This window comes from Aquarana catesbeiana, linkage group LG03, assembly GCF_042186555.1.
Source record: "Aquarana catesbeiana isolate 2022-GZ linkage group LG03, ASM4218655v1, whole genome shotgun sequence".
NCBI lineage: Eukaryota > Metazoa > Chordata > Amphibia > Anura > Ranidae > Aquarana > Aquarana catesbeiana.
This window is the reverse complement of record NC_133326.1, coordinates 576,769,213-576,793,470: the sequence shown is the minus strand read 5'-3', so window position 1 is coordinate 576,793,470 and position 24,258 is coordinate 576,769,213. Positions and strand designations below refer to the sequence as shown.

The 24,258-nt window shown below is 41.0% G+C and overlaps 1 protein-coding gene across 3 annotated transcripts in view; it reads left to right on the top strand.

The window, feature by feature from the left end:
• Nucleotides 1–24,258, top strand: part of PARVB (parvin beta) — a 64,594-nt gene that overhangs the window by 22,908 nt on the left and 17,428 nt on the right. For all 3 annotated transcript variants that reach the window (XM_073621940.1, XM_073621943.1, XM_073621941.1), the window contains exons 4-8: nucleotides 6,332–6,434; nucleotides 8,807–8,947; nucleotides 15,231–15,346; nucleotides 16,924–16,982; nucleotides 20,479–20,498. In XM_073621940.1, the coding sequence (XP_073478041.1) occupies nucleotides 6,332–6,434; nucleotides 8,807–8,947; nucleotides 15,231–15,346; nucleotides 16,924–16,982; nucleotides 20,479–20,498 (439 nt within the window). The remainder of the gene's footprint in view (nucleotides 1–6,331; nucleotides 6,435–8,806; nucleotides 8,948–15,230; nucleotides 15,347–16,923; nucleotides 16,983–20,478; nucleotides 20,499–24,258) is intronic.

The following is a 24,258-nucleotide window of genomic DNA, read 5'->3' as shown; positions in this document are numbered from 1 at the left end:
GCTGGGTATCCCTCTAGTGATAATTTAAAGTTCCATAGGGGAATCCTGTCCTCCATCTTTCTGGAGATCCCACTAGTTAGAACTAAAGATCTATATAGGAGAATCGGGTCCTCCTTCCTCCTCCTGATAACCTCTCCAGTAATTCCTAAAGATCTTTATACAGTAGAAGACCTTCCTCTTGCTGGGAATTTCCCTGGTGACAATTTAAAGTCTATACTGTCACTGCCAGACCACACTGTTCTCTCATGTTGTGATCATTTGAAATGTAGTTCTGATTACACTGTACCCATTATTGTACTCAGGGGATCCTTGTTAAGTTTTTTTATTATTTTGCATACAGAAACCTTAAACTGCAGTTTCCACTGCGTTGACCAATCTTTCACCAATGCCAAAGTATAATCTGTTTTAATAAACACCTCCATGAATATCAATCCCATTGCACAACTTTGTGTCACCAGTATAATTTACATTTGTCAAACAAACCCTCCATTATTTCACCTGAACAGAACTCCATTTACAACCACACTCTGATATCCATCCTTGAGGGTAGATGGCTTATGAACTGCAGAGATATGTTTCTGGTATTATGTGGGTGAAAAGCTTCTCTGTGTGACCTGCTTCACTTCTGGTTCTGCTGTAAGATGAACTGTGTACCTCCTGGCATTAAGAATAAGAAGGAAGTCGTTCTCGTTTCCCTTACTGTTACCGTTCCCTTCCGCTCTTACCCCTCCATGTCCCTTTACCCTATCTCTTTCTGAATGTGTCTGGATCTATGCCCCAGTTTCAGGTATTGAGATGCCATAGACTGTAATATATGTAGGGGCATGTGAGACTTTAAATTGTGATGGTGTTCATCGGATGTAGCCCGGTTTTGATGCTTCTCTAGTCTCCCTACCCACCATCTGGATAATTCACATTTGCACTGACAGTTACCTACTCGGACTTGTTTGTTCTATTTTGGTCTGTGAATTTCTTTTTGTTTTTATGCTGCAAAATTTACATAAATAAAGATTACATAAAAAAAATAAGGAAGTCTAAAAATCCATCTGCTAATATTTTCTGATTGCTTGGGTCAGTCATTACCCTAGCTTCTATCAGGATGGATTTAAAATGAAACATTGGGGCAGGAGGGAGAGAGGGTTGTGCTAAAAGTTTTTAAAGGGGTAAGACAAAAAAAAAAAATATTTAAAAAAAAAAAAAAAAAGCTCTCTCTCTATCTCTCTCTCTCCATCCTTCATATATATATATATGTATGTATGTATGTATGTATGTATGTATGTATGTGTGTGTATATATATATATATATATATATATATGGATTAGAAGCCCTGTCAGGGTTACATTAGAGAGCGTTTCTTGGATTTCCCATTCTGGGGGCAACATTTTACCAGACAGGAAGCGAGGGGAAAATCTGTATCAGGGAAGCAGACAACCATTAAACTCTGACAGACATGCTAACATTCCCCTACAAAAAAAAAAAAAAGTCTGTTGCTATTGGGAGAGATTTCTCCTCCAATTCCTGTCCTGGGGACAAACTTTTTTTTCCAGACGGGAAGTGACAATCTCTCCAACCAGTATTCATTTAATCAACAAAAATATTTTTGTCAGCAGCATGATTTCCGTGACGAAAACGAAACAAAATTAAAGTTTTCAATTCAGATGACTATTGATGTGATTTGGAGGGTGTGTGTAGGGGGAGGGGTTTTGGGGGGTCGTGGTTAAGTTCCAGCACCTATTGTTTGAGAAAAAAAAGCCCTGGTCAAGACTATGACTATAACAAAATCAAAATACTTCAAAAAAGGAGTTTTGATTCTTCCCCACCCTCTCTAAAGTGAACAAAAGTAGGTTTTGGATATAGAATATTTCATTTGTGTGGATAGAGACATCCTGCTACCACTGTGTCTGAGGCTGACTTGTCACTAATATAGAATCTTTCCGCTCACCTGCTGTGGGAACTGGAGCAGCCAATCTGTCAGACACCTGTGTGCCAAATGCTGCATTTGTAAACCCCATCACTTAAATCTCCTATACTCCAACAAATTCATATAATTTCAAGTAAGTTTTTTTTGTCTTTTTAAATCTGCTGCTTTCATTAAAATACCTGGTTATCCTGCCATGAAGGTCCTTGTTCAGCACTTCTGTTATAGGATGACAACACTCTGCAGCTGTCTCCAGTGGCTGCAGGTGGTCCAAATTTTAGGGGGCCTCACTCGCGTGTCGTCCCCCCCCCCCCCCCCCCCCCAAGGAAGGCTCTGGTAGTTGGCAGATCTGTAGGAGATTGCACAGACTGTATTGTGTATGATCTGCCGAAAAAGGGATTGGACAGAGTATGGTCAGCTTTAGGACAATACCAAGAAATAAACTGTTTTCATATAGGAAAGAGGAGGGATAGCCAGGATATACACAACCAGCAGGAAGGGGTGTGCAGGGATGGCTATACAGGTAGGTGAGTAGGTGAGTGGATGGATAGGTGGGTGGGTGGCTGGATAGATGCAGTGAGGAAGGAGATATTTAATGATTAGGAGATGGTAGATCTGCCTGTCAGTGTTCTGATCCAGCACAGATCAGTGTACAGTGAAGGAAGCTTGTCTTCTCCTCCTGCTGTCATCTCCTGTCCTCCCAACACAATGTCACCATTCCATCCAGTATGATCAGATCGTACTGGATGGCACTGATCTCTGCTCTCAGACTGGGAGTAAATGCAGCTGGGTGAGAGGAGAGCCCCAACAACTAGCATAACATTACCCACTGCATGCCTGGCTGGCCCTCCCCTACCTGCCACACATTTAACACTAGCAGCCCCATGCAGATGTACTGTCCCGGGAATGTGCTAAAAGCTTCTCAACCCTTCGCTGCCTCTGCTCTCCCCCCTCCTCCTCCCCAGATCCACCACTACACAGGCAGCTGCTGCAATCACACTGCAGGTCTGAGAGCACAACACAAGTGTGCTCTGTTTAATCTTACCTCCTGGCAGCTTCTTCAGTGATATGCCCCGATCACTGGCTGACTCCTCTGCTCATGTCTCATGTTCCATCGGACCAGCCAGGATGAGTCACTCAAAAAAACGGAAGTGATTGGCGGGTCCGATAAAAGCACCACCCTACGGACCCGCCAATCACTAACCACCACAGGACACACAATGCCAGAGTGGGAGTGTGGAGAGCACAGAGCTTTGCGCTCCATGGGCAGTCTAAATTCCAGCCGATAGATTTGCTTGCCCTCCATCACATGATTGCGATGATGTAATGCTTCCCATAGCACCTCTGTGTCCGTCATACCGCCCCCCCCCCCAGCACACACTTAAAGAGACAGGCTTATGATGGAGACTACAAGTGGCCATTTCAACGCACATTACACAGGTGTTGTCCACTGGTGTCACCATCAGGAAACTGTCCTGAGAAAGGCCATGCAGACATTGCTGCTATAGTCAGTGTATGTGAACAGGGAGTGGCTGCAAAGATGCTGCAGAACAAGGGATGAAGTAAAGATATGTGTGTGTGTGTGTTTTTTTTCTTTGTTTTTTTTTTTAAATAGAAAGCATGGTTGTTGTTACAGTGCTTTAGTAAACATAAGGGCCTATTTTAAAAAGCAGTGAAGGTGACAATCAATCTGTCAGTGCGGGTGAATCTTTCTGGTGCATGTTTTTAAGTTAGTGATTCCCCTGCAGTAAATGTTTGGTGAACACCCCATTCACTGCTTTATAAATATGCCCCTAAATATCCTTCAGTCAGAGTTGACATCTCCTTCCAGCGCTGGTGCACCTGACTCATCAAAATGTGGTAGTTTTCATTTTCCTTCCAGTAGTGACGTATTTTCCTCTCCCAAACATACTGGAATTTGCTGCTGAAATCAACTGAGTGGTAAAATGGTGCCACAACATCTCTTAAGATAGGAGACAAACCTATAACTAGCACCATGAAGTCACCCTTTTTTCTTATTTATTTTTTAAATTTTAATATTTTTTGTAAAGCTGGCTATAGATGGTTCGAGTGTAACATGGACAATCCTCGCTACCCCCAAACAAATAAAGTGCCAAACATTTTTTTTTAGTGCCAAACAAATGTGAACAAATTTGAAATGTATAATAACATAAAGAAAGGTGCTGCAACCCAAAGAAAACCTGAACATACGGTTTTGGTAAGATATGTAAATGGAATTACCTATAACATGCAAACTTGTAAAAAAAGCCAGTGAAAAAAACATTTGAATAACAAACTTAGCTACAGGCTGAATTGGGAAATTGGTGAAAGGTGAACAAGAATGAATAAACGTGGATTAAAAATCACTTCTGTGCAAAATCAGTCAGGGGGCTTGATAGCGTCCTTATTAGATGACCCCCACCGGTGTGAGACTTCACTGAGAACAAGTCTTTCAGTCAAATGGGGGATATTGTCTTCATCACATACTTTCATAAGCCAAGCAATAGTAAAAAAGGCTGCTTACCAGATATGTAGGACCCCTATTACAGAGATCTTTATGGGCTCAAGTGTGTCAGATCATTCAGACAGGGACAGCTGATTCAGACTTCCAACCGGATTCCCTCCTGATCAGGCAGTTCTGAGCACTAGAATGCTGGTGTAACAAGCTGCAGTGTTCTCCTTTATACTCTTTATCCAAAGAGGATCACTCGTAGTATATGGTGAAACATTAAAAAGAGGAAAGAAGGTGCTTCATAGCGCAGCAGGTTAATAAAATTCCTTTATTCCAAATGATGGACGGCTGACATCATAAAAGCATTTAGCAGAGCAAAAAATATTTTCCAACGAAAAACACAGCCGCGGCCGAGGCCAGCCACGTGGTGACGTCAGATCCAGAAGCTCCACCCGACGCTGCGTTTCTCCGTATGAGGCAATGACTGTCTCCTCCCTGTAGCTAAGGTTGTTATTCAAATGTTGTTTTTTTCACTGGCTTTTTTATAAGTTTGCATGTTATAGGTAGCGCACCTAATTCCATTTACATATAGATGGTTCGAATCATGGCCTGTTCAGCAGGGACTGACCGAGATTCGAACCATATGTGGTCAGACTGAATGTACGGTACCTAAGTTGACCATTCGATCAACTTGGGTGCAACCAGCCTGTTAGATTTTTCATGCGATTATTGCCAGCACCTATAGCCCTAGCAATAATCAATGTGTGTTCTCCCAGCAGGGACTGTGTTGATGGGGAAATCGAGTGATTTTGAAAATCGCTCCATCTGCTACCGGCTTTAGAATGTTCAATCTGTCAGTTCCTTCAGACAAGAGGGGAAAACTGCTGATTGTTTTTCTATATTCTCTGTTTGTTCGTGTATTCTTATGACTTTGTAAAACAGAAAATAAAGAATAAAAAAATTAAAATGAAAATGGTGCCGCAATGACTCCTTCCCAGGTCATGGAGTATAGTGCGGATAAAACATAACCCCAGCACACCAATAAGCTTGTATCAAAGTCAAAATCTTCTTTGTTGCACAATCACATAAATAAGCTCATCTATATAATTTTAAGTAAAGAAAATTTTTCACTTTGAAACAAGCTTGTTGGTGTGCTGGTGATATAGCTACCCTTTATTTGCGGTGGCCTCTGTGCAAATCTTGGGTAGAAGATGCACCAAAAGCTCCAGAGAGTCTTCACCTGTGTGCCCCCCAACCAACTCTTCGCTCTGGCGTTCCAAGTTACAGTCTGTATTCATATTTTGAATTTATGACTTTAAAGTGACTCATTTGCTAGAGTAAGGAATGGTTATAACCCTTGTCAGGTTGTTTTTTTATTTTTTACTATTTGTGACCCATTGGGGAGATGTCTCTCCACTTCCTGTCCCATAGCCAAAACAGGAAGTGAGAGGAAACCCCCCCAGAATGAGGGAATCTCTGGTTGTCAGCAGGGCCACTGGAGCCATTTCCCCCAGTGGAAGATTTCCGCTCTTACTGTACTGGCGTCAACCCAAAGTTTGGGATTTTCTTTTACTTTCACTTTACATGATAACGGGACAAATAAAGAGGCTGAATTTTCACACGCAGACAGCAATGAAAACATAAAAAGTGTTCTACTCCCTCTCCACTCTATCCAACACTAAAAGAAAAAAGCGTTGGCTTTTAGTTATACTTTAAGTTTTAGGTTGAGTCACTTTAAAACCTGATTCTAAATAAATGACCTTTAGTTTGCTAAAGCACTGAGCGTTGTAATCCTATAAAAGGAAGTAATGAACGAGGACTTTCATAGTAGCATCACTGGGGATTATTTAAATGAAAGCTGCAAATTGAAAAAAGGTTGAAAACCTTTTGTTGAAATGATGTGAACATGTTAAAGCTTCTATTAGCATGACGGACTTACAAGCTTTTCCTTCATCCTCAGGTTCTTATAGATTGGATCAACGAGGTCCTAGTGGAGGAAAGGATTATAGTGAAGAACCTGGAGGAAGACTTCTATGACGGACAAGTCCTGCAGAAGCTATTAGGTGATGAACAGAGCTGTGTGAGCGCTAGAACACTAATGGCTATGGATTGTTACAGATGTCGGTGTAGAAGGGCTTGCATTGAAGGGATTTGCTTACAGTCGAAAACCGTTTTGGTTGAATTCTGTGGATCTTTTCACAATGTACTTCACTATATCATCGTTGAGTGTAAAGACCCCATAGATGGCTCACATTTTGTATGATTCCTACTCAATTGGTTGAAATTCAAGCTATGGCTAGTCCTGCAGACACCTTGCGACTTGACAAATGTCAATCAAAAATTAGATTTGATCCAGCTGCAGGAGAGAAAATCGAGCCATTTATGTATGCAAACTGAGGCTGGACTTAGACTGTCCTCGGGTTAATAGGACAACAGATAGTGACCCAAAACTGCAAGCCTGGTCTGACTAATTAAAGTCTATGTAATTCCATGGGTAAAAATGGAATACATTGCAGCTTACCAGCCCTTGGCTATGGTGGCTGCATTTTTATAGGCTTTTTCCCCTTTAATTACACTTGGCGATCCTGCCAGAAACACATTCCCTGCTCTATGTTGACAACACTCGCTTACTGTACTTATGTACAGGCCAAAAGGAAGGGAATGGGAGAGATTTTATTTATTAGGTTTTACATTTACTTAATTTTTTTTTTTTTGTCTGGGGAGAGGGGAGAACAAGTTTCTGGCTTATCGTGGGAGGAACAATTGTAATCTGGGCAGGTTTCTTAGTGTATATTATAATAATGTCAATTGTTCCTGTTGCCTAATTTTAGTTACATAGTTACAGTACATAGTTGGTAAGGTTGAAAACAGACACAAGTCCATCAAGTCCAACGCGTGTGTGATTTTATGTCAATATTACATTGTATATCCCTGTATGTTGTGGTCGTTTAGGTGCTTATCTAATAGTTTTTTTCTAATAGTTTTTTGAAATGATCTATGCTCTCTGCTGAGACCACTGCTTCTTACCATAAAGAACCCTTAACGCAGTTTCCGGTTAAAGCACTTTTTCTCAAATTTTAGTGAATAGCCGCAAGTCTTTTTAAATTCCCTTTCGCGGGAAAAGTTATATCCCTATTGTGGGGTTTCCAGTACGGTATTTGTACATTGAAATCATATCCCCTCTCAAGCGTCTCTTCTCTAGAGAGAATAAGTTCAGTGCTCGCAACCTTTCCTCATAACTAATGTCCTTCCAGTCCCTTTTATTAATTGTGTTGCCCTTCTCTGGACTCTCTCCAGTTCCAGTACATCCCTCCCTAAGGACTGGTGCCCAGAACTGGACAGCATACTCTAGGTGCGGCCGGACCAGAGTCTTGTAGAGCGGGAGAATTATCGTTTTATCTCTGGAGTTGATCCCCTTTTTAATGCATTCCAATATTCTGTTTGTTTTGTTAGCAGCGGCTTGGCATTGCATGCCATTGCTGAGCCTATCATCTACTAGGACCCCCAGGTCCTTTTCCATCCTGGATTCCCCCAGAGGTTCTCCCCCAGTGTATAGATTGCATTCCTGTTCTTGCCACCTAAATGCATTATTTTACATTTTTGTACATTAAACCTCATTTGCCACGCATTTGCCCACCCCATTAATTTGTTCAGATCTTCTTGCAAGGTTTCCACATCCTGCGGAGCAGTTATTGCCCTGCAAATACAGAAGTTGAGCTGTTTAGCCCATCCTCCACATCATTTATGAACAAATTAAATAGGATTGCTCCGCTTTCTACACCAGACCATTCCAAGTACTCCCCATTTATCACTACCCTTTGAACTCACCCCTGTAGCCAGTTTTCAATCCCTGTACTCACCCTTTAGTCCATGCCGACAGACCTAGTTGTCACCTTCTCCATGTCATAAATGTAACCAATGTAAGGTGTAATGATTTTTGCAAACTTTTGCCCCATATGGTTCAATAGAGTTTGATTTTAAAGTGGTTGTAAATGCTTTCATATACACAGTGAAGTGACTGGCCTCAGGTGATACAGAGAGATGAAGCAAATCCTCCTATATAAGCTGTACCTGTTTACCTGCACTCTTTTTTTCTCTCTTTGTTTAAAGAGCAACATCTATAAAGCTTGTCTGAACTGTCAGAAAAAAGGGGCAGAGAGCTGAAATTACAGTCTGCAGAGCTCAGTGAGGAGAGATCTGATTAGGAACAATTTTTCTCTTGGTGTCAGGAATACTTGTCAGAGGTGATTTATGCTGATAGCAGAGGAATGAAGCAACAGACAAAAGTGACGCTTAGTGTTCTGGATTGAGTACACACTATAGAGGCATATGCTTTGTTCACATTTAATGTCTGAGGTTTACAACCACTTTAAGGAATCCAAATCAATATTAATTGAAGAGTGTACACTTAATTTGTTTTTTCATCTACTTGCAGAAAAACTCGCTAATTGCAAGCTGAGTGTGGCAGAGGTGACGCAGTCGGAGATCGCACAGAAGCAGAAGCTGCAGAACATCCTGGATGATATCCAGGAGTTTCTGAGGCCACAGGGGTGGGCAATACGATGGAATGTGGACTGTAAGTGTCAAAATAGTTGGACTATATTCTGATTGGCTTAATGGCTATAGTGTAAATGTTTACATTTCCGAAGCATGCAGAATTGAAAAGGGATTTACCAAAAGTTTTCTAAATACACTAAAATGAACATGGACATCTAATGTTTGGAATGCAAATAATACCCCCCTTCTAATGCCGTCATTATATATTTATATCCAATTGGGAGGTAGGAGAGAGAAGGCAGGGTTATATGACCCTTGACTATGTTCACTTTAACAAAGTGTCCTTAAACCCAAATGATGCTAAAACAGATTCCCAAAATGGGAATAACTGGTAGCAGTTAGGCCATCAAATGGCTAGTGTTATAACTAATCAAATGTGCAGCACAATGGCAACTGCATATCAAAGGCTAAGATGGAACCTTTCTCCTTCTTTCTTCATATATAGATATAGAGATATATATATATTACACAGTTGTGCTCATAAGTTTACATACCCTGCCAGAATTGATTTCTTGGCCATTTTTCAGAGAATACGAATGATAACACAAAAACTTTTCTTTCACTCATGGTTAGTGTTTGGCTGAAGCCATTTATTATAAATAAACTGTGTTTACTCTTTTTAAATCATAATGTCATTAGAAACTACCCAAATGACCCTGATTAAAAGTTTACATACCCTGGTGATTTTGGCCTGATAACATGCACACAAGTTGACACAAAGGGGTTTGAATGGCTATTAAAGGTAACTATCCTCACCTGTGATCTGTTTGCTTGTAATTTAGTGTGTGTGTATAAAAGGTCAATGTGTTTCTGGACTCCTGACAGACCCTTGCATCTTTCATCCAATGCTGCACTGACATTTCTGGATTCTGAGTCATGGGGAAAGCAAAAGAATTGTCAAAGGATCTGCGGGAAAAGGTAGTTGAACTGTATAAAACAGGAAAGGGATATAAAAAGATATCCAAAGAATTGAGAATGCCAATTAGCATTGTTCAAACTCCTAATCAAGAAGTCGAAAATGAGGGGTTCTGTTGAAACCAATCCACGGTCAGGTAGACCAACTAAAATTTCAGCCACAACTGCCAGGAAAATTGTTCGGGATGCAAAGAAAAACCCACAAATAACTTCAGGTGAAATACAGGGCTCTCTGAAAACATGTGGTGTGGCTGTTTCAAGATGCACAATAAGGAGGCACTTGAAGAAAGATGGACTACATGGTCGAGTCGCCAGAAGAAAGCCATTACTACGCAAATGTCACAAAGTATCCCGCTTACAATACGCCAAACGGCACAGGGACAAGTCTCAAAAATTGAGCTTTTTGGCCACAACCCTAAATGCTACATTTGGAGAGGAGTCACCAAGGCCTATAATGAAAGGTACACCATTCCTACTGTGAAATGCGGAGGTGGATCGCTGAGGTTTGTGTGAGCTGTAAAGGCACATGAAATTTGGTCAAAACTGTTGGCAAGATGAATGCAGTATGTTATCCAAAAATACTGGAGGAACATTTGCAATCATCAGCCAGGAAGCTGAGCATGGGACGTACTCGGACATTCCAACATGACAATGATCCAAAACACAAGGCCAAGTCGTTCCATCATTGGCTACAGCAGAATAAAGTGAAGGTTCTGGAGTTGCCATCTCAGTCTCCTGACCTCAATATCATTGACCCCCTCTGGGGAGATCTCAAACGTGCAGTTCATGCAAGACAGCCCAAGAATTTACAGGGACTGGAGGCTTTTTGCCAGGAGGAATGGGCAGCTTTACCATCTGAGAAGATAAAGAGCCTCATCCACAAATGCCACAAAAGACTTCAAGCTGTCATTGATGTTAAAGGGGGCAATGCATGGTATTAAGAACTGGAGTATGTAAACTATATATATATATATATATATATATATATATATATATATATATATATATATATATATATATATATATATATATATATATATATATATATATATTATACACACACACTTTATTAAAAAAAGGAGAATTAAATCTCTGTCCCATCAGAGAGATTTTTCTTCACTTCCTGTCACAGACAAACACACGGAAGTTGTTGGAAAACTCTCCAAAGTGCCTAGAAAACCCCCAGTTGGTGATCACCAGAATAGGTACCCTCAGTGGAAATCGTTCCTTCTATTCATATTCCAGAGACGACCATAAAATTCAGAATTTCACTTTCCGTCTCTGTGACAGCGGTCACTAGGACAAACAGAGGGTGAATCATTTCAATGGAGACACAGACTTCTATAGAAGAAGAAAAGTCTCCGGAAAGTGTAGGTAGGAGGTGGTGGAACCATAATTTGGTTTAGGTTCTCATTGTGAAGGTAATTCAATATTGTGGGGTCACATTGACTCTGGTTTGGTATCTCTCCAACTTGAAGATGACTCAATCTGAACACTAGAAGGTGTAGGAAGAATTAGAGTGCCACACAAACGATTTAGTGGTCCAAATGTATTTATTTAAAGTGGAGTTCCACCCTAAAGTGGAACTTCCGCTCATCGGATTCCTCCCCCCCTCCGGTGCCTCAATTGGCACCTTTCAGGGGGGAGGGAGGTGCAGATACCTGTATAATACAGGTATCTGCACCAACTTCCGGGAATAGCTAGCTGCAAATGCCCGCCCCTCCCATTGTGTTGTGGGAAACACACAGTTCCCACAACAGAACGGGGACCAGTGTAGACGCGCAGCGCGACTCGCGCATGCTCAGTAGGGAGCCGGGCAGCGAAGCTGCAACGCTTCACTTCCCGATTCCCTGACCGAGGATGGCGGTGGGGGGAGCCGAGTGATGAGCGATCAATCGGCTTCGGCTGCCGACATTGCTGGACCCTGGGACAGGTAAGTGTCCATGTATTAAAAGTCAGCAGCTGCAGTATTTATAGCTGCTGGCTTTTAATATTTTTTGTTTTAAGGTGGAGCTCCTCTTTAAGGCAATATTCAACCCTAAAGCAAATATTTTATTACATAGCAACTTAACAATTCTTAGATGTAATGGCTGCATTAGTTTTCTTTTTTAGGCTTTCTTTCTTCTATTTTCATCTAGTGATCCTGACCTGTAAATCTTTTATTGGGTTGAGACAAACCATTTAACACTGACAGTTTTATGTAAAATCTTTATCCCAAAAGAGGAAAACGGTTTGCTGTAACTACTTATAACATGTTAGCTGGCATTCAGCTTCAATTTGTCAGATGTACTTGCAGACTTAGATACACTAACACCCACCTCCCCCCAGACTGTCAATGCTGCTGTCCAAAGGCGTGCCCTTTGCACCTTCATCCAGAATGGGAGCACGCTAATACAGGAGGTGTGTTACAAGCCAGATTAACAGGTGAAAACAGAGGGGAAAAAAAGCCTAACAAAGATAACTAATGCAGTCACCACATATAAGGATTGGTAAGCTTTTGGGTTTAATACTGCTTTAATTACAAAAGCCCAAAGGAAACAAGCCAATGCTATAAGATTGATTTTATTGAAAGAGTCTCCGGAATAGAATGGGGAGTGTTCATACTGCGCTATATTCAAATAACCCCACATTAACACGTCCAGCATTTCATTGAAAGCATCATTAAGCCCTAATGAATGAGGGTTGGGACTGTTTTTGGACTTCTGTGATGAAATAAATATTGGACACTTGTTTCCGGGTCCCATGACGATCGGTTGTCCTGCTTCATTGTGAACAGCGGGGGTTGGCTGTTTGCCACAGGCTAATTCAGAGGAATTTCTGAACGACTTCCAAAAGTTCTCTGGACAATTTGGAGAGGAGGTGGAGCTGTGATGTCGCACTCTCCACCTTGTCCAATTGTAGAATTCATTTAGAACATGTAAAGTACAGATGGGCTTGGGCATGTTCAGGGTCCTAGTCCCAACCCACATGCCCGATCCCGCCAGGAAGCCGACCCGGCACACCACCAATCACAGGCAGTGAGACACTTCCCGGTCTGTGCAGCTGCGGATCGGGAAATGTCTCCCTGCCTGTGATTAGCGGTGTCAGCTTCTGGCGGGATTGGGCAGGTAGGTTGGGACTAGGATCCTGAACATGCCGGAGCCCATTCTTAATGGAAAACATTCTCTGAATGTGGCCTGTGCTGAGTAGGTGACTGCCTGTATTCAGAATGCAGAAGGCCAGCCTCTCAGCATGGGACCCAGAAACAAGTGAAGATCACTGGAGTAGCGGTATCTACTATAGTGATTTCAAACATTCAGGGGCACTGGCCAGGTATGGTGTATACTGTACATAGTTACATTGGTCCAAGCTGAACCACTCTGTATAAAATGTCTATACCTGAATTTCTTCTTTAAACATTGGCACAGTGCTCCTGTCCACTATACCCCATGTAAAAATGTAGACCTGAACCTGACAAATGTTCTAACCTGTCAGGCTTCTGTCCAAAACTAAAAGAAATAAATGAAATAGATTTTGGCTTTGGTTATTAAAATCACACAGTGCAAGGATGAAATCTTCAGAGCCAAGATCCTGGCACTAAAAGTTTTATGTCTGTTATGCTGCTATAGGCAGATCGACTCCCTTTATGCTAAACCAGAGGCTCCGCTCCAGGTTTTGACTTCAAAACAATTCTTCAGTGTGGGTGATTACAAGTCTGTCCTCAACAGCCAGCGCAGCCCATAGAAAAGAAATTGGTACCTCACTCCAAAAACTCCCATGTATAAATGTATTAATGATAAAAGTCCCATTCAGTCACCTGAGATTCTCCCTCTAATGCTTTTCACCCACAACAGGGATTAATCATACATTAATAGTGGCTTTACATTTAAGTCCTATTGTGGGTGAAGCACATTAGCAAGGGAGACACTCAGGTGGGTGGATGTAACTTTTATCTTCAATGATACACAGAGTTCTTTTAGAGTACATTATGGTTTTCTTTTCTATGGAATGCCTTTGTGCAGAGTTTCACTTTGACTCTTATCTGCATGTGATCACCAACTCGGGGTCGTTTATATTTTGGGAAGCAGTAAGGTACTCTGCAGTGTAGTCTCTTTTTGTCATGTAACATTTTTCATTAACATTAACTGAGTTTTTATATTTTACCATTATTTTACTTAGTCAGGTATGGTTAAATAATTGGAAAAAGTTAGATTATTTTTTTTTTTTTTTCCCAAATAAGAAACACGTTACACTTCCCTACTCTGTGCAAGGGTTTTGCACAGGGCAGCCCTGATTCTCCTTTTCTGGGTTCCCCCGCTGGTGCTCCTTCTTACTCCTGAGTGCTCCCATAGCAAACCCGAGCCGGACTGTGTGCTGTCTATTGACACACACAGTGCAGCTTAGATCTGCCCCTGCTCCCTCCTCACAGGATAATTCTTCTACCCTTTTTAAAACCACTTTAATGCTCGTACAATTTACATAGCACTATACACATTGAATAGACACATGACTAGAGAGGGAAATGATGGAGTTGTGACCCTCAAAGCCGAGTTCCAGATTTCATATGACTTTAAATAGTTGATTTGGGCCAAGCTGGTCCAAACAATTTTCTTAACTAACAAACGCACCTGATGGGAGTGCTGTATAGATTATATGTAGCATTATCTACATACTGTACACAGAGCTGTGTTCCACAGCGGGTGGGGTGGGGGTGGGGGTGGGGGGGGGGTCTTCCCATTCCCAGAACAAAATCAAATCCTGCGGAGTGCTGCTCTGCTAGTCATAGGAAGCCTTGCCTGACTCGATTTTGTTCTGGGACTGGGATGGGAAGCCTTTCACCTGCTGCTGGAACACAGTGCTAGGTTGGAATTGCATGCGGTCTGGCTACTAAGAGCACTGGGGTTGATTTACTAAAACTGGAAAGTGCACAGTTTGGTGCAACTGTGCATGGTAGCCAATCGGCTTCCAACTTCAGCCTGTTCAATTAAGCTTTGACAAAAAAATGGAAACCGATTGGTTTTCTTTGCAGAGCTGCACCAGATTTTGCACTCAACAGTTTTAGCGTTTGACTTCACTAAAGACTGCAAATAGTCTTTTAAAACGAACTTTATGGGTGAGATAAGAAGAGGATCAGAAGAAAGCGGAGGCAAATTAGGCTTCCCTCATGCACATATTTTAAATATCAAAATATTTTTTTTATACAAGACTTAAGATTTAGCAGTGTATATATTTTTTGCATATGAATATCTAAAAAGAAAGAAATATAAAAAAAATACAAGGGATAGAAGTTCACTTTTAAAATAGAAAGTTATATTTTTTATCACTTTCTATTTTAAAAATGACTTATATCCTTTGTAATTTTTTTGTTTTTAGAATAAAGTGTTGACTTTTTTCCTGTATCTTTGCAGCTATTCATGGGAAGAACTTGGTTGCCATTTTGCACCTTTTGGTGGCCTTGGCCATGCACTTTCGAGCTCCAATTCGACTTCCTGAACACGTGTGTGTGCAAGTGGTGGTGGTAAAGGTAATGTAACTTTGGATTTTGATATTTGTTATAGAGATTGTGTAATGTGTTTACAGCAACTGTTGCTGATAGTACTCAGAATCCTCTGCAGTGTGGTTAACCTCTTCTCCTCTCACAGACATGAATGAACATGCTATACAGCTATTATTTTCTTTATTTCTATATTCACTCATATTCTTAATCCAGGAATATACCTAATTAAATTTGCTTTGTGTTGTGCTAATATTCAAAAAATGATACTCAGTAAAAAAAAAAAAAAAAAAAAAAGAAAAACACTCCTATACATCATTAATATAAATGTAAATATGATTTCAATTCAACTTTGTGCAAGCTTGTGAAAAAAGTCCAAAACAGTCCAAATTCCTTGTGAAACATGACAACGTGCACTCTCCGCATGAGACCTTCAACCCTTCTTGGGTACTCTTCTGGCTTTCAAAATTTCACACTCACCACAAAGATCTAAATCTGTCTCTGAAAATTTGGTAGATCGCCACAAGATGGCGGCAGAGCTCAATTTTAAAATCCCCTGCCTGGAACTGTTGCAGTAAGCATTGAGCGGTTTACTTGATTATATAAAGTTCCTTCACTACTTGGACATATATTATGAGCACAAAGTGGTACTAGGCGTGCTGCTTTTATAAATGGGGGAGCAGCACATTTCCCCTTCCATGCTCCTGCAGATTCCCACAGTGGTGCACAGGCATTTTAAGTGACCGCCCCACCCTCTGTGTTTGTGACACAACACTTTGTCCCAGCTGTTTTAAAACAAGTATATTTTATAATATCCTATCCTTGTATTTTAAACTGAGACTATGGACAGGCGTTGAACATTTATGTACTTGTTTGTAACAAGCATTATGATGCACTCAAAAGTAATTCATCCTTAAATTTCACAGCAGATGCACCGAAGTGCTTATCTGAAAGGCTCCGCTTTCTCCCCCCAGCAGTGACTCAGCAGTCAGCACCCCCCCATATCAGCAGTGGCTAGGTACCTCCCAGCAGTAACTTGGCAGCACAGCTCACCCCCCCCCCCCCCCCCCCCCCCATTATCTAGTTGTAGCTGCCCCCCTTATCAATGACTCGGCAGCTCAGCTCGCCTGGTTCTTCCTCCCTCCTAGCAGTGACCCGGCAGCTCAGCTCTCCCTGCCCCCCTCTATCCAGTGGTAGCTCAAGTAGCTCAGCAGTTGAGATCTGCTGCTCACCCAAACCCCCCCCCACCGCTAATCAATGACTCGGCAGCTCAGCTCATCTGGTTCTTCCTCCTAGCAGTGACCCGGCAGCTCAGCTCACTCTAAGTAATACGAAGAGCAATTGCTGAGAGAGGGAATGTGAAGGTGCCAAGTCACTGCTGGGAGTGGGGAGCTTAAGCTGCTGAGAAAAACTTGAAGGACGTCAATTCTTTTGCTGACTTTGAAATACACAGTTGGAATTAATCCACCAAAAGCATTAAACCTCACTTTGTAGTCTGAGGTTGAAAGGGTTTTTTTTTTTTTTTTTTGTAATTTAAACCCTCTGTAGATTTATTTTTTAATGTATTTTGACATTAAATATTTCTTTTGTCATGTGTCTTGTGTTAGAAACGTGAAGGGATCCTACAGACGGCCCATGTAACAGAGGAGCTGACCACCACAATGGAGTAAGTGGTGAAATTATTTTGTGAGACGCAATCACTTACCCATGCTTTTCAATCATCTTCTTTTTTTTTAATCTTCTGTCGCTGCGTGTATCACTTATTGTGTGGCCCTCGGGACCCCTGCAGAAAGCAGTTTTTCTTACCTAGGTGTTTACTCAAGCCACTGAAAGAAGACATTCTTTATAATGGATTCTAGTAGTAAAATGTTTGTTTTTTTTCTTTTTTTCCTCACTTTTTTTTCTGTGCTATCCATCTCATTTTGTGTTGTGTTTTTTTTTTTTTTCTTCCCCCCCCTAACCTATTATTATAATGGGCCATGCTTAGGTGAAATATCAAATGTGGCACAAGTAATGTTTAAGGGGTCTGTAGAAAATACAAATGTGAAAGCATTTACTGTAATAGCACTGATCTCTAGCAGTCCCATGTCATCTATCTTCAGTTTCCAGCAACTCCTGTAGTGTGTTTGCAGTCTCTGACCATCTCCTGTACTATGTCTGCAGTCTCTGACCGTCTCCTGTGGTATGTCTGCAGTCTCTGACCGTCTCCTGTGGTATGTCTGCAGTCTCTGACCGTCTCCTGTGGTATGTCTGCAGTCTCTGACCGTCTCCTGTGGTATGTCTGCAGTCTCTGACCGTCTCCTGTGGTATGTCTGCAGTCTCTGACCGTCTCCTGTGGTATGTCTGCAGTCTCTGACCGTCTCCTGTGGTATGTCTGCAGTCTCTGACCGTCTCCTGTGGTATGTCTGCAGTCTCTGACCGTCTCCTGTGGTATGTCTGCAGTCTCTGACCGTCTCCTGTGGTATGTCTGCAGTCTCTGACCGTCTCCTGTGGTATGTCTGCAGTCTCTGACCGTCTCCTGTGGTATGTCTGCAGTCTCTGACCGTCTCCTGTACCGTGTCTGCAGTCTCTGACCGTCTCCTGTACCGTGTCTGCAGTCTCTGACAGTCTCCTGTACCGTGTCTGCAGTCTCTGACCGTCTCCTGTACCGTATGTCTGCAGTCTCTGACCATCTCCTCTAGTGTGTCTGTAGTCTGATAGTTTTCTGAGATATTATATTCACTAATATTATATGTGGTCCTTTGGTGACGTCAAGGTCCGCATGTGAGGACCCCCCCCATTTGTTCAGAAAGTTGACCATCACCACAATGTAATCACTGAATTTTCTCTCTCCGGCTCTTCTCTGTATTGTTTGTCACACAATAAATGATGTGAGCTTTGCTGTGACTGACAGGCTGAAAATGAACGCCTGATGAGCCCGTGGAGCCATTGAGACATGACTAAAATATAATTGCTTTTTAACTAATCTCCAGCCAGCCGCAGCTCTGTAATAATGAGGATTTGATCTTCTGGTGTGAACTAGTTATGAGATCTGTAGGTTGCCAATTGCTGCTGGTTTCCTCATCCGACGTGTGGTGAGTCCGCAGCTGGAACCTCTCAGAACAGGGACCCATATTCGCCCCAGACTGCGGGACACAAACAGTGTGGTCGCTGACAGGTCGCATCCAATCCGACTGAGGAATCTGTATTTAACTTATAGGTTTCACTTTTCGTTTTAGTAGTTGATATGAAATTTAATAGCTTCTGGAAGATGGTCATGCATCTGGTGTAAAGAATCAATGTTAAGCCATTTTCAGTGGAATCATGAAATGGCTGATATTAGTGCAGCACATGTTGAGAAGCTAATTGGCCACTTGGATGGCTGAGCCGGTACATTTTTTTTTTTTGGCAGCTTAAAATGTACCAGTTTGAGAGTAATATTGAGGGATATTATTACTTCAATGGAGATGAAGAATTCTGAGTTTCTATGACTTCCCATGTGCTTGTTCTGGATCTGTGACTTTTTGAAGGAAAGACAGCCAAGCAAATAGCATTTTCAGGAGGCCAGCAATGGCAGCCCACATTGTTTTCTCATTGGCATGTGCCATATTCAGCCTATTGTTGGGACATGTATTAGGATTTGTATGGGCTCTTCCCCAAGTGGCCAGCACTCAGCCTTTTATATCTTTGGCTTAGATATTCCTTTTTTATGGCCATCATAGCATGTGTTGGTTAAATAAACTTAACTATACCTCTACGGAGCACATTTATTTTTTTATATGATGAGAAATGCGCAAAAATGTAAAAAAAAAAAAAAAGTACATTTTGTTTCTATTTTTTTTACTTTTTAGATGGTTTTTCAGGAGATGGCATTGTGGCTAACTGCAAGCTACTTTGGACAATGTTAGTCAGTCAATGGAAATATTTAGGACAGTCTCCTCTCATTAGAGCGGAACTCCACCCAAAAGGGAAGTTCTGCTTTAAGCATTCCTCCTCCCCGCCTCCTATGCCACATTTGGCATTTCATATTATTTATTTTTTTTGGAGGGGGGGGTGGGGGGGGTGGGGAGGACTGGTACCTAGTTTTGTAGATCTCCTCTCTCCCCCCTCCTTGCAATCTTCTGGCACACGTCACAGGTCCCAGAAGATTGTCCCACCATTAAGGAAGCGCAGCACGGCTCGCACTCGGCTGTGGAGCCGCGAGCTGCCCTAGCCAGGTGCCCACAGTTTTAATGTGGTGCCGGGGAGAGGAAAGGGGGAGAACCAAGGGTTTGGGCGGCCACATGACTGGATCCTGGAACAGGTGAGTGTGTGTGTTAAAAGTCAGCTTCTGACTTTTAATAAACACAAAAAAGACTGGAACTTGCTTTAACATACAACACAAGAAGTTCAGCTTCTTTAACCCTTTTTATTTAGGACACGTTGTAAAAATCCAATGATGAGATCTTCAAGCACAGTACATGCAGGATTAATTATGACAAACATAGCTCCCCAGTCCCGTCATAAATAGAGATCTAAGTAGGATTTTTTTAGTGCTGGGGTCATCAGAAAAGAACATTTTAAAATGGTAAGTGGAAGTTTTTTAATATTTAAGTTTTGCTGTATAAGTAAGAGCATGTAACAAATTGTAAAGTAGGTGTTATCCCAGTTTGGTGAAAATACACTTTATGGCTACCATACGCCACTTGTCAGTACCACCCATCTTGTCGAAAGTCGATTGGGATTCCCTCATCCATGCAGATTGGCTTGGAATGAGGCATCTGTTTGGAGCTGTTGCCTGCTGGCTGAACAAAAGAAAGTGTAAAAAATAAAATAATAATAAAACAATTTATTTATTGTTATGTATGTATGTGTATGTATATGTATGTATGTATGTATGTATATATGTATATATATATATATATATATATATATATGTATGTATGTATATATATATATATATATATATATATATTTATTATAAATATGTATGTTTCACTTTATGTAATTACTGTTGTTATTCTATTTAAATAAAATGTACTGGTTTATTGAAGCTGAATAAGCAATTAGTATTAAAGAAACCTTTACACACACTTTAATACATTGTAAAGTTAAACCGCAACACTTGCATCTTTTTGTATAAATGGTAAGCGTCTTTTGGATGGCCCAGAACTAATGATGCTTTTTTTTTTTTTCCCCCCTAGGTTGATGATGGGGAAATTTGGTATGTATTATATTTATTGTGAACATTTCTTAAAGTTGTTTTACAGCTGTATGTTAGGGCATACCAGCCATACAGAGTAACATTTTAGCTATTGTTGTGACGCCTGTTTGAAAAATACACGCATGCACATGTAAACAGGCATGTCGATTAATTTTGTGTGTGTATAGCTGTGCACATCAAATTTTATTATGAAGGTCAATGGATAAAATGTAGTTGCAACTATTCTGAGATGTCGCAACAACAGACTCTATATAGCTGTGTGGAACGTTTCTGCTGCTCTTTGTGTCAGTTTAGTAAAGATCCCCCCCCCCCCATTTCCTATCCTGGTGATATTTGCATGGTGTAAATAGGGGGACAGAGAGCAATAATACATGTTTTATGGTTTTTTTATTATACTTTTGTGGGTTTTTTTTTTTTTTTTTGTTTTTTTTTTTGTTTTTTTTTTTGTTTTCTTTTGAGCGATTTGCCTTCTGTTCTCTGCCAGTGACAGGGGATGATAGGAAATTTCTACAAAAAAAACACAAATCACAAAACAAAAAAAAAAGACCAGATCTAACGCGTCCTGATTTAATCCAAGTAGATAAAAGCACTGTTTTACTTTTTGAGGCTGCATTTACACCTGAGCATAGTGTCTGAGAGTTTTCTGGTTTTTTTATCACGCGTTTTGGCGCATTTTTATGACTTTGGACTGTTTGCCTTTGTTTTACTTTACAGGTTTTTTTGTATCTGTCACCATACAGGATTAATCATTTTTATAGTATGTCACTTTGTTTGATTTTTTTATTTTTTGATCAACTTGTACCAGTTCATCACTGTAGGTTTTTTTTTATCAATTTATTTGTTTTATAGGATTATTTGTTCGTCACATCACATTAATCTGTTTATCTCATCTAATAGCACAACTTCCTTTTTGCTTTTTTACTTGTTTGGTGTGTATTTCACTTTTGAGTTGCAGCTTTTTTTTTTCTAGTTGTTTCACCAGCGCAGTTTTTTTTTTTTTTTTTTTTTTCTTAAGCATTTTTATGCACAACTTGTGTTTGTTTTTGAGCTTTACCATTTTTTTATTAGACAATCGAGAAAACTATCATCTGTTGCATCATTTGTTGCTAGGTATTTCAGCTTTTTTAGCTTTTCCCTTTTTTAGCTTTTATTTATTTTTTAATTATTATTCATTTTATTTATTTTTTTTTTGGAAGGTAAGGGGTTAGAGTTATGCCCTGTACACATGGTCGGACATTGATCGGACATTCCGACAACAAAATCCATGGATTTTTTCCGACAGATGTTGGCTCAAACTTGTCTTGCATACACACAGTCACACAAAGTTGTCGGAAAATCCGATCATTCTGAACGCGGTGATGTAAAACACGTACGTCAGGACTATAAACGGGGCAGTAGCCAATAGCTTTCGTCTCTTAATTTATTCTGAGCATGCGTGGCACTTTGTGCGTCGGATTTGTGTACACACGATCGGAATTTCCAACAATGGATTTTGTTGTTGGAAAATTTTATAGCAAGCTCTCAAACTTTGTGTGTCGAAATTCCAATGGAAATTGTGTAATGGAGCCTACACACGGTCGGAATTTCCGACAACAAGGTCCTATCACACATTTTCCATCGGAAAATCCAACAGTGTGTACAGGGCATTAGGATTAGGGGTTAGGGTGTCGCGTACCTTGGTTGGAGGCCAAGTTGGCGAGAGGGCTTCCCTTGCGGCTCTGGTTCGAGCATCCCTGATGGTGGTGACAGAGGTAAAAGGCTCAAAGAAGCACGGGTGCCAGTAGCTTGATAGTAGGTGACTGCCACAGTCACGGACATAATCAAGGTGAGCTGGGGTCATACACAGTAAGACAACAGGGGTGGTCAGGAGGCGCCTAAGTGTCAGTACACACTGGATATAAGCCTGAGGTCGCCTGTGTGCTGCTACACGTGCATGAGCATTAGCTGTATGGAATGAGCAGTAGCTGCAGAAGAATTTGCATTAGCTGTATGAGAATTCGTATTAGCTGAACTAGCTTCCTGACATTCGTGTGTTTTTTTTTTTGTTATGGTGTTAATAATAATACTACTAATAAATGAATACATTAAATGTAAAATAAATACACAAATATATATATAACATAAAATAAGGGGCATGCTGATGGGCACACTCATGGGCACATATTATGTTAAGGAGGCACTCTGATGGGGACACCTGATGTGATGGGGAAACCTGATGTAAGGTGGCACTTTTAATGGGGACATCTGATGTAAAGGGGCACTCTAATGATGACACCTAATGTAAGGGGGCACTCTGATGGGGACAAATTATGTAAGGGGGGCACACTGATGGGAGACACAAGATGTAAGGGGGCCTTTTGATGAAGAAACCTGATGTAAGGGGGTACTCTGATGGTGGCAACTAATTTATGGGGTAGTCTGACGGGGGCACCCAATGTAATGAATTACTCTGGTAAGGGCATCTGATGTAAGGGGAAACACTATTGGGGACGTTAATATGTACAGAGTATTACCAGAGTGTGTGGAGGAAACCGTAAGAAAAGTGCGGCTTGCCCCCCCCCCCAAAAAAAAAAAGGAAAGGAAGACCTGTACAATCTTTCATGGCACAGGCTTGTGATTCGGACCTCGGCCGGAATATTTTCACCGGACCTCCTTGAATTTTAATTCACTATCCCTGACATAAAGTTTAGAACTGCACAATTCTGGATAAAATGAGAATCGCTATTTTTTTGCTTAGAATAAATATCACGATTCTCGATGTAACATAATTTTTCACATTCTACCAAAAAATTGGGCTAACTTTACTGTTTTTTTTTTTTTTTTTTTTTTTTTATTATTCATTGAAGTGTATTTTTTTTTTTCCCCAAAATATTGCTTTTGAAAGACAAATACAGTGCGACATAAAATATTGCAATGACTGCCATTTTATTCTCCAGGGTATCTACTAAAAAAAATATAATGTTTGGGGGTTCTAAGTAATTTTCTAGCAAAAAATACTGATTTGAACTTGTAAACAACAAATGTCATCGTCTTTAAGTGGTTAACCCTTTCGCTGCCAGAGCCGTGTTTGCGCACGTTTAAAAAATCATTTTAGGCCTGAAGATTACACAAAATCCACAAATATTATATACTTTCTGAACGCAGATTCCTTAGAGACTAAAATAGTGGTAGTTCCAAATTTTTATGTCACACGATATTACCGCAAAGGTCTAGAAAACGCAAAATTTCAGTAAAAAAACACACTAACTTGAATTTTAGGGCTAATGATCGCAATAAATTACCCAAATTTGGTGTAAAATATAAAAGATGAGGTTGCACTGAGTAAATGGATACCCAACATGGCAAAGCCTCTTATAGGTATCGATTTAGTGTTACGGAGGAGGTCTTGTGTTAGGCCCTTGTGTTAGGCCCCTTTCACACTGGGGCGGTTTGCAGGCGCTATTGCGCTTAAAATAGCGCCTGCAAACTGACCCAAAACTGCCGCTGCTGTGTCTCCAGTGTGAAAGCCCGAGGGTTTTCACACTGGAGCGGTGCACTGGCAGGAGGGAAAAAAAACTCCTGCAAACAGCATCTTTGGAGCGGTGAATACACCGCTCCTGCCCATTGAAATCAATTCGGCAGCTGTAGCGGCACTTTGCTGATGGTTTTAACCCTTTTTCGGCTGCTAGCAGGGGTTAAAACGACGGTAAACCGGCGCTAAAAATAGCGCTGTTTTACTGCCGACGCCCCCACCGCCCCAGTGTGAAAGGGGCCTTAGAAT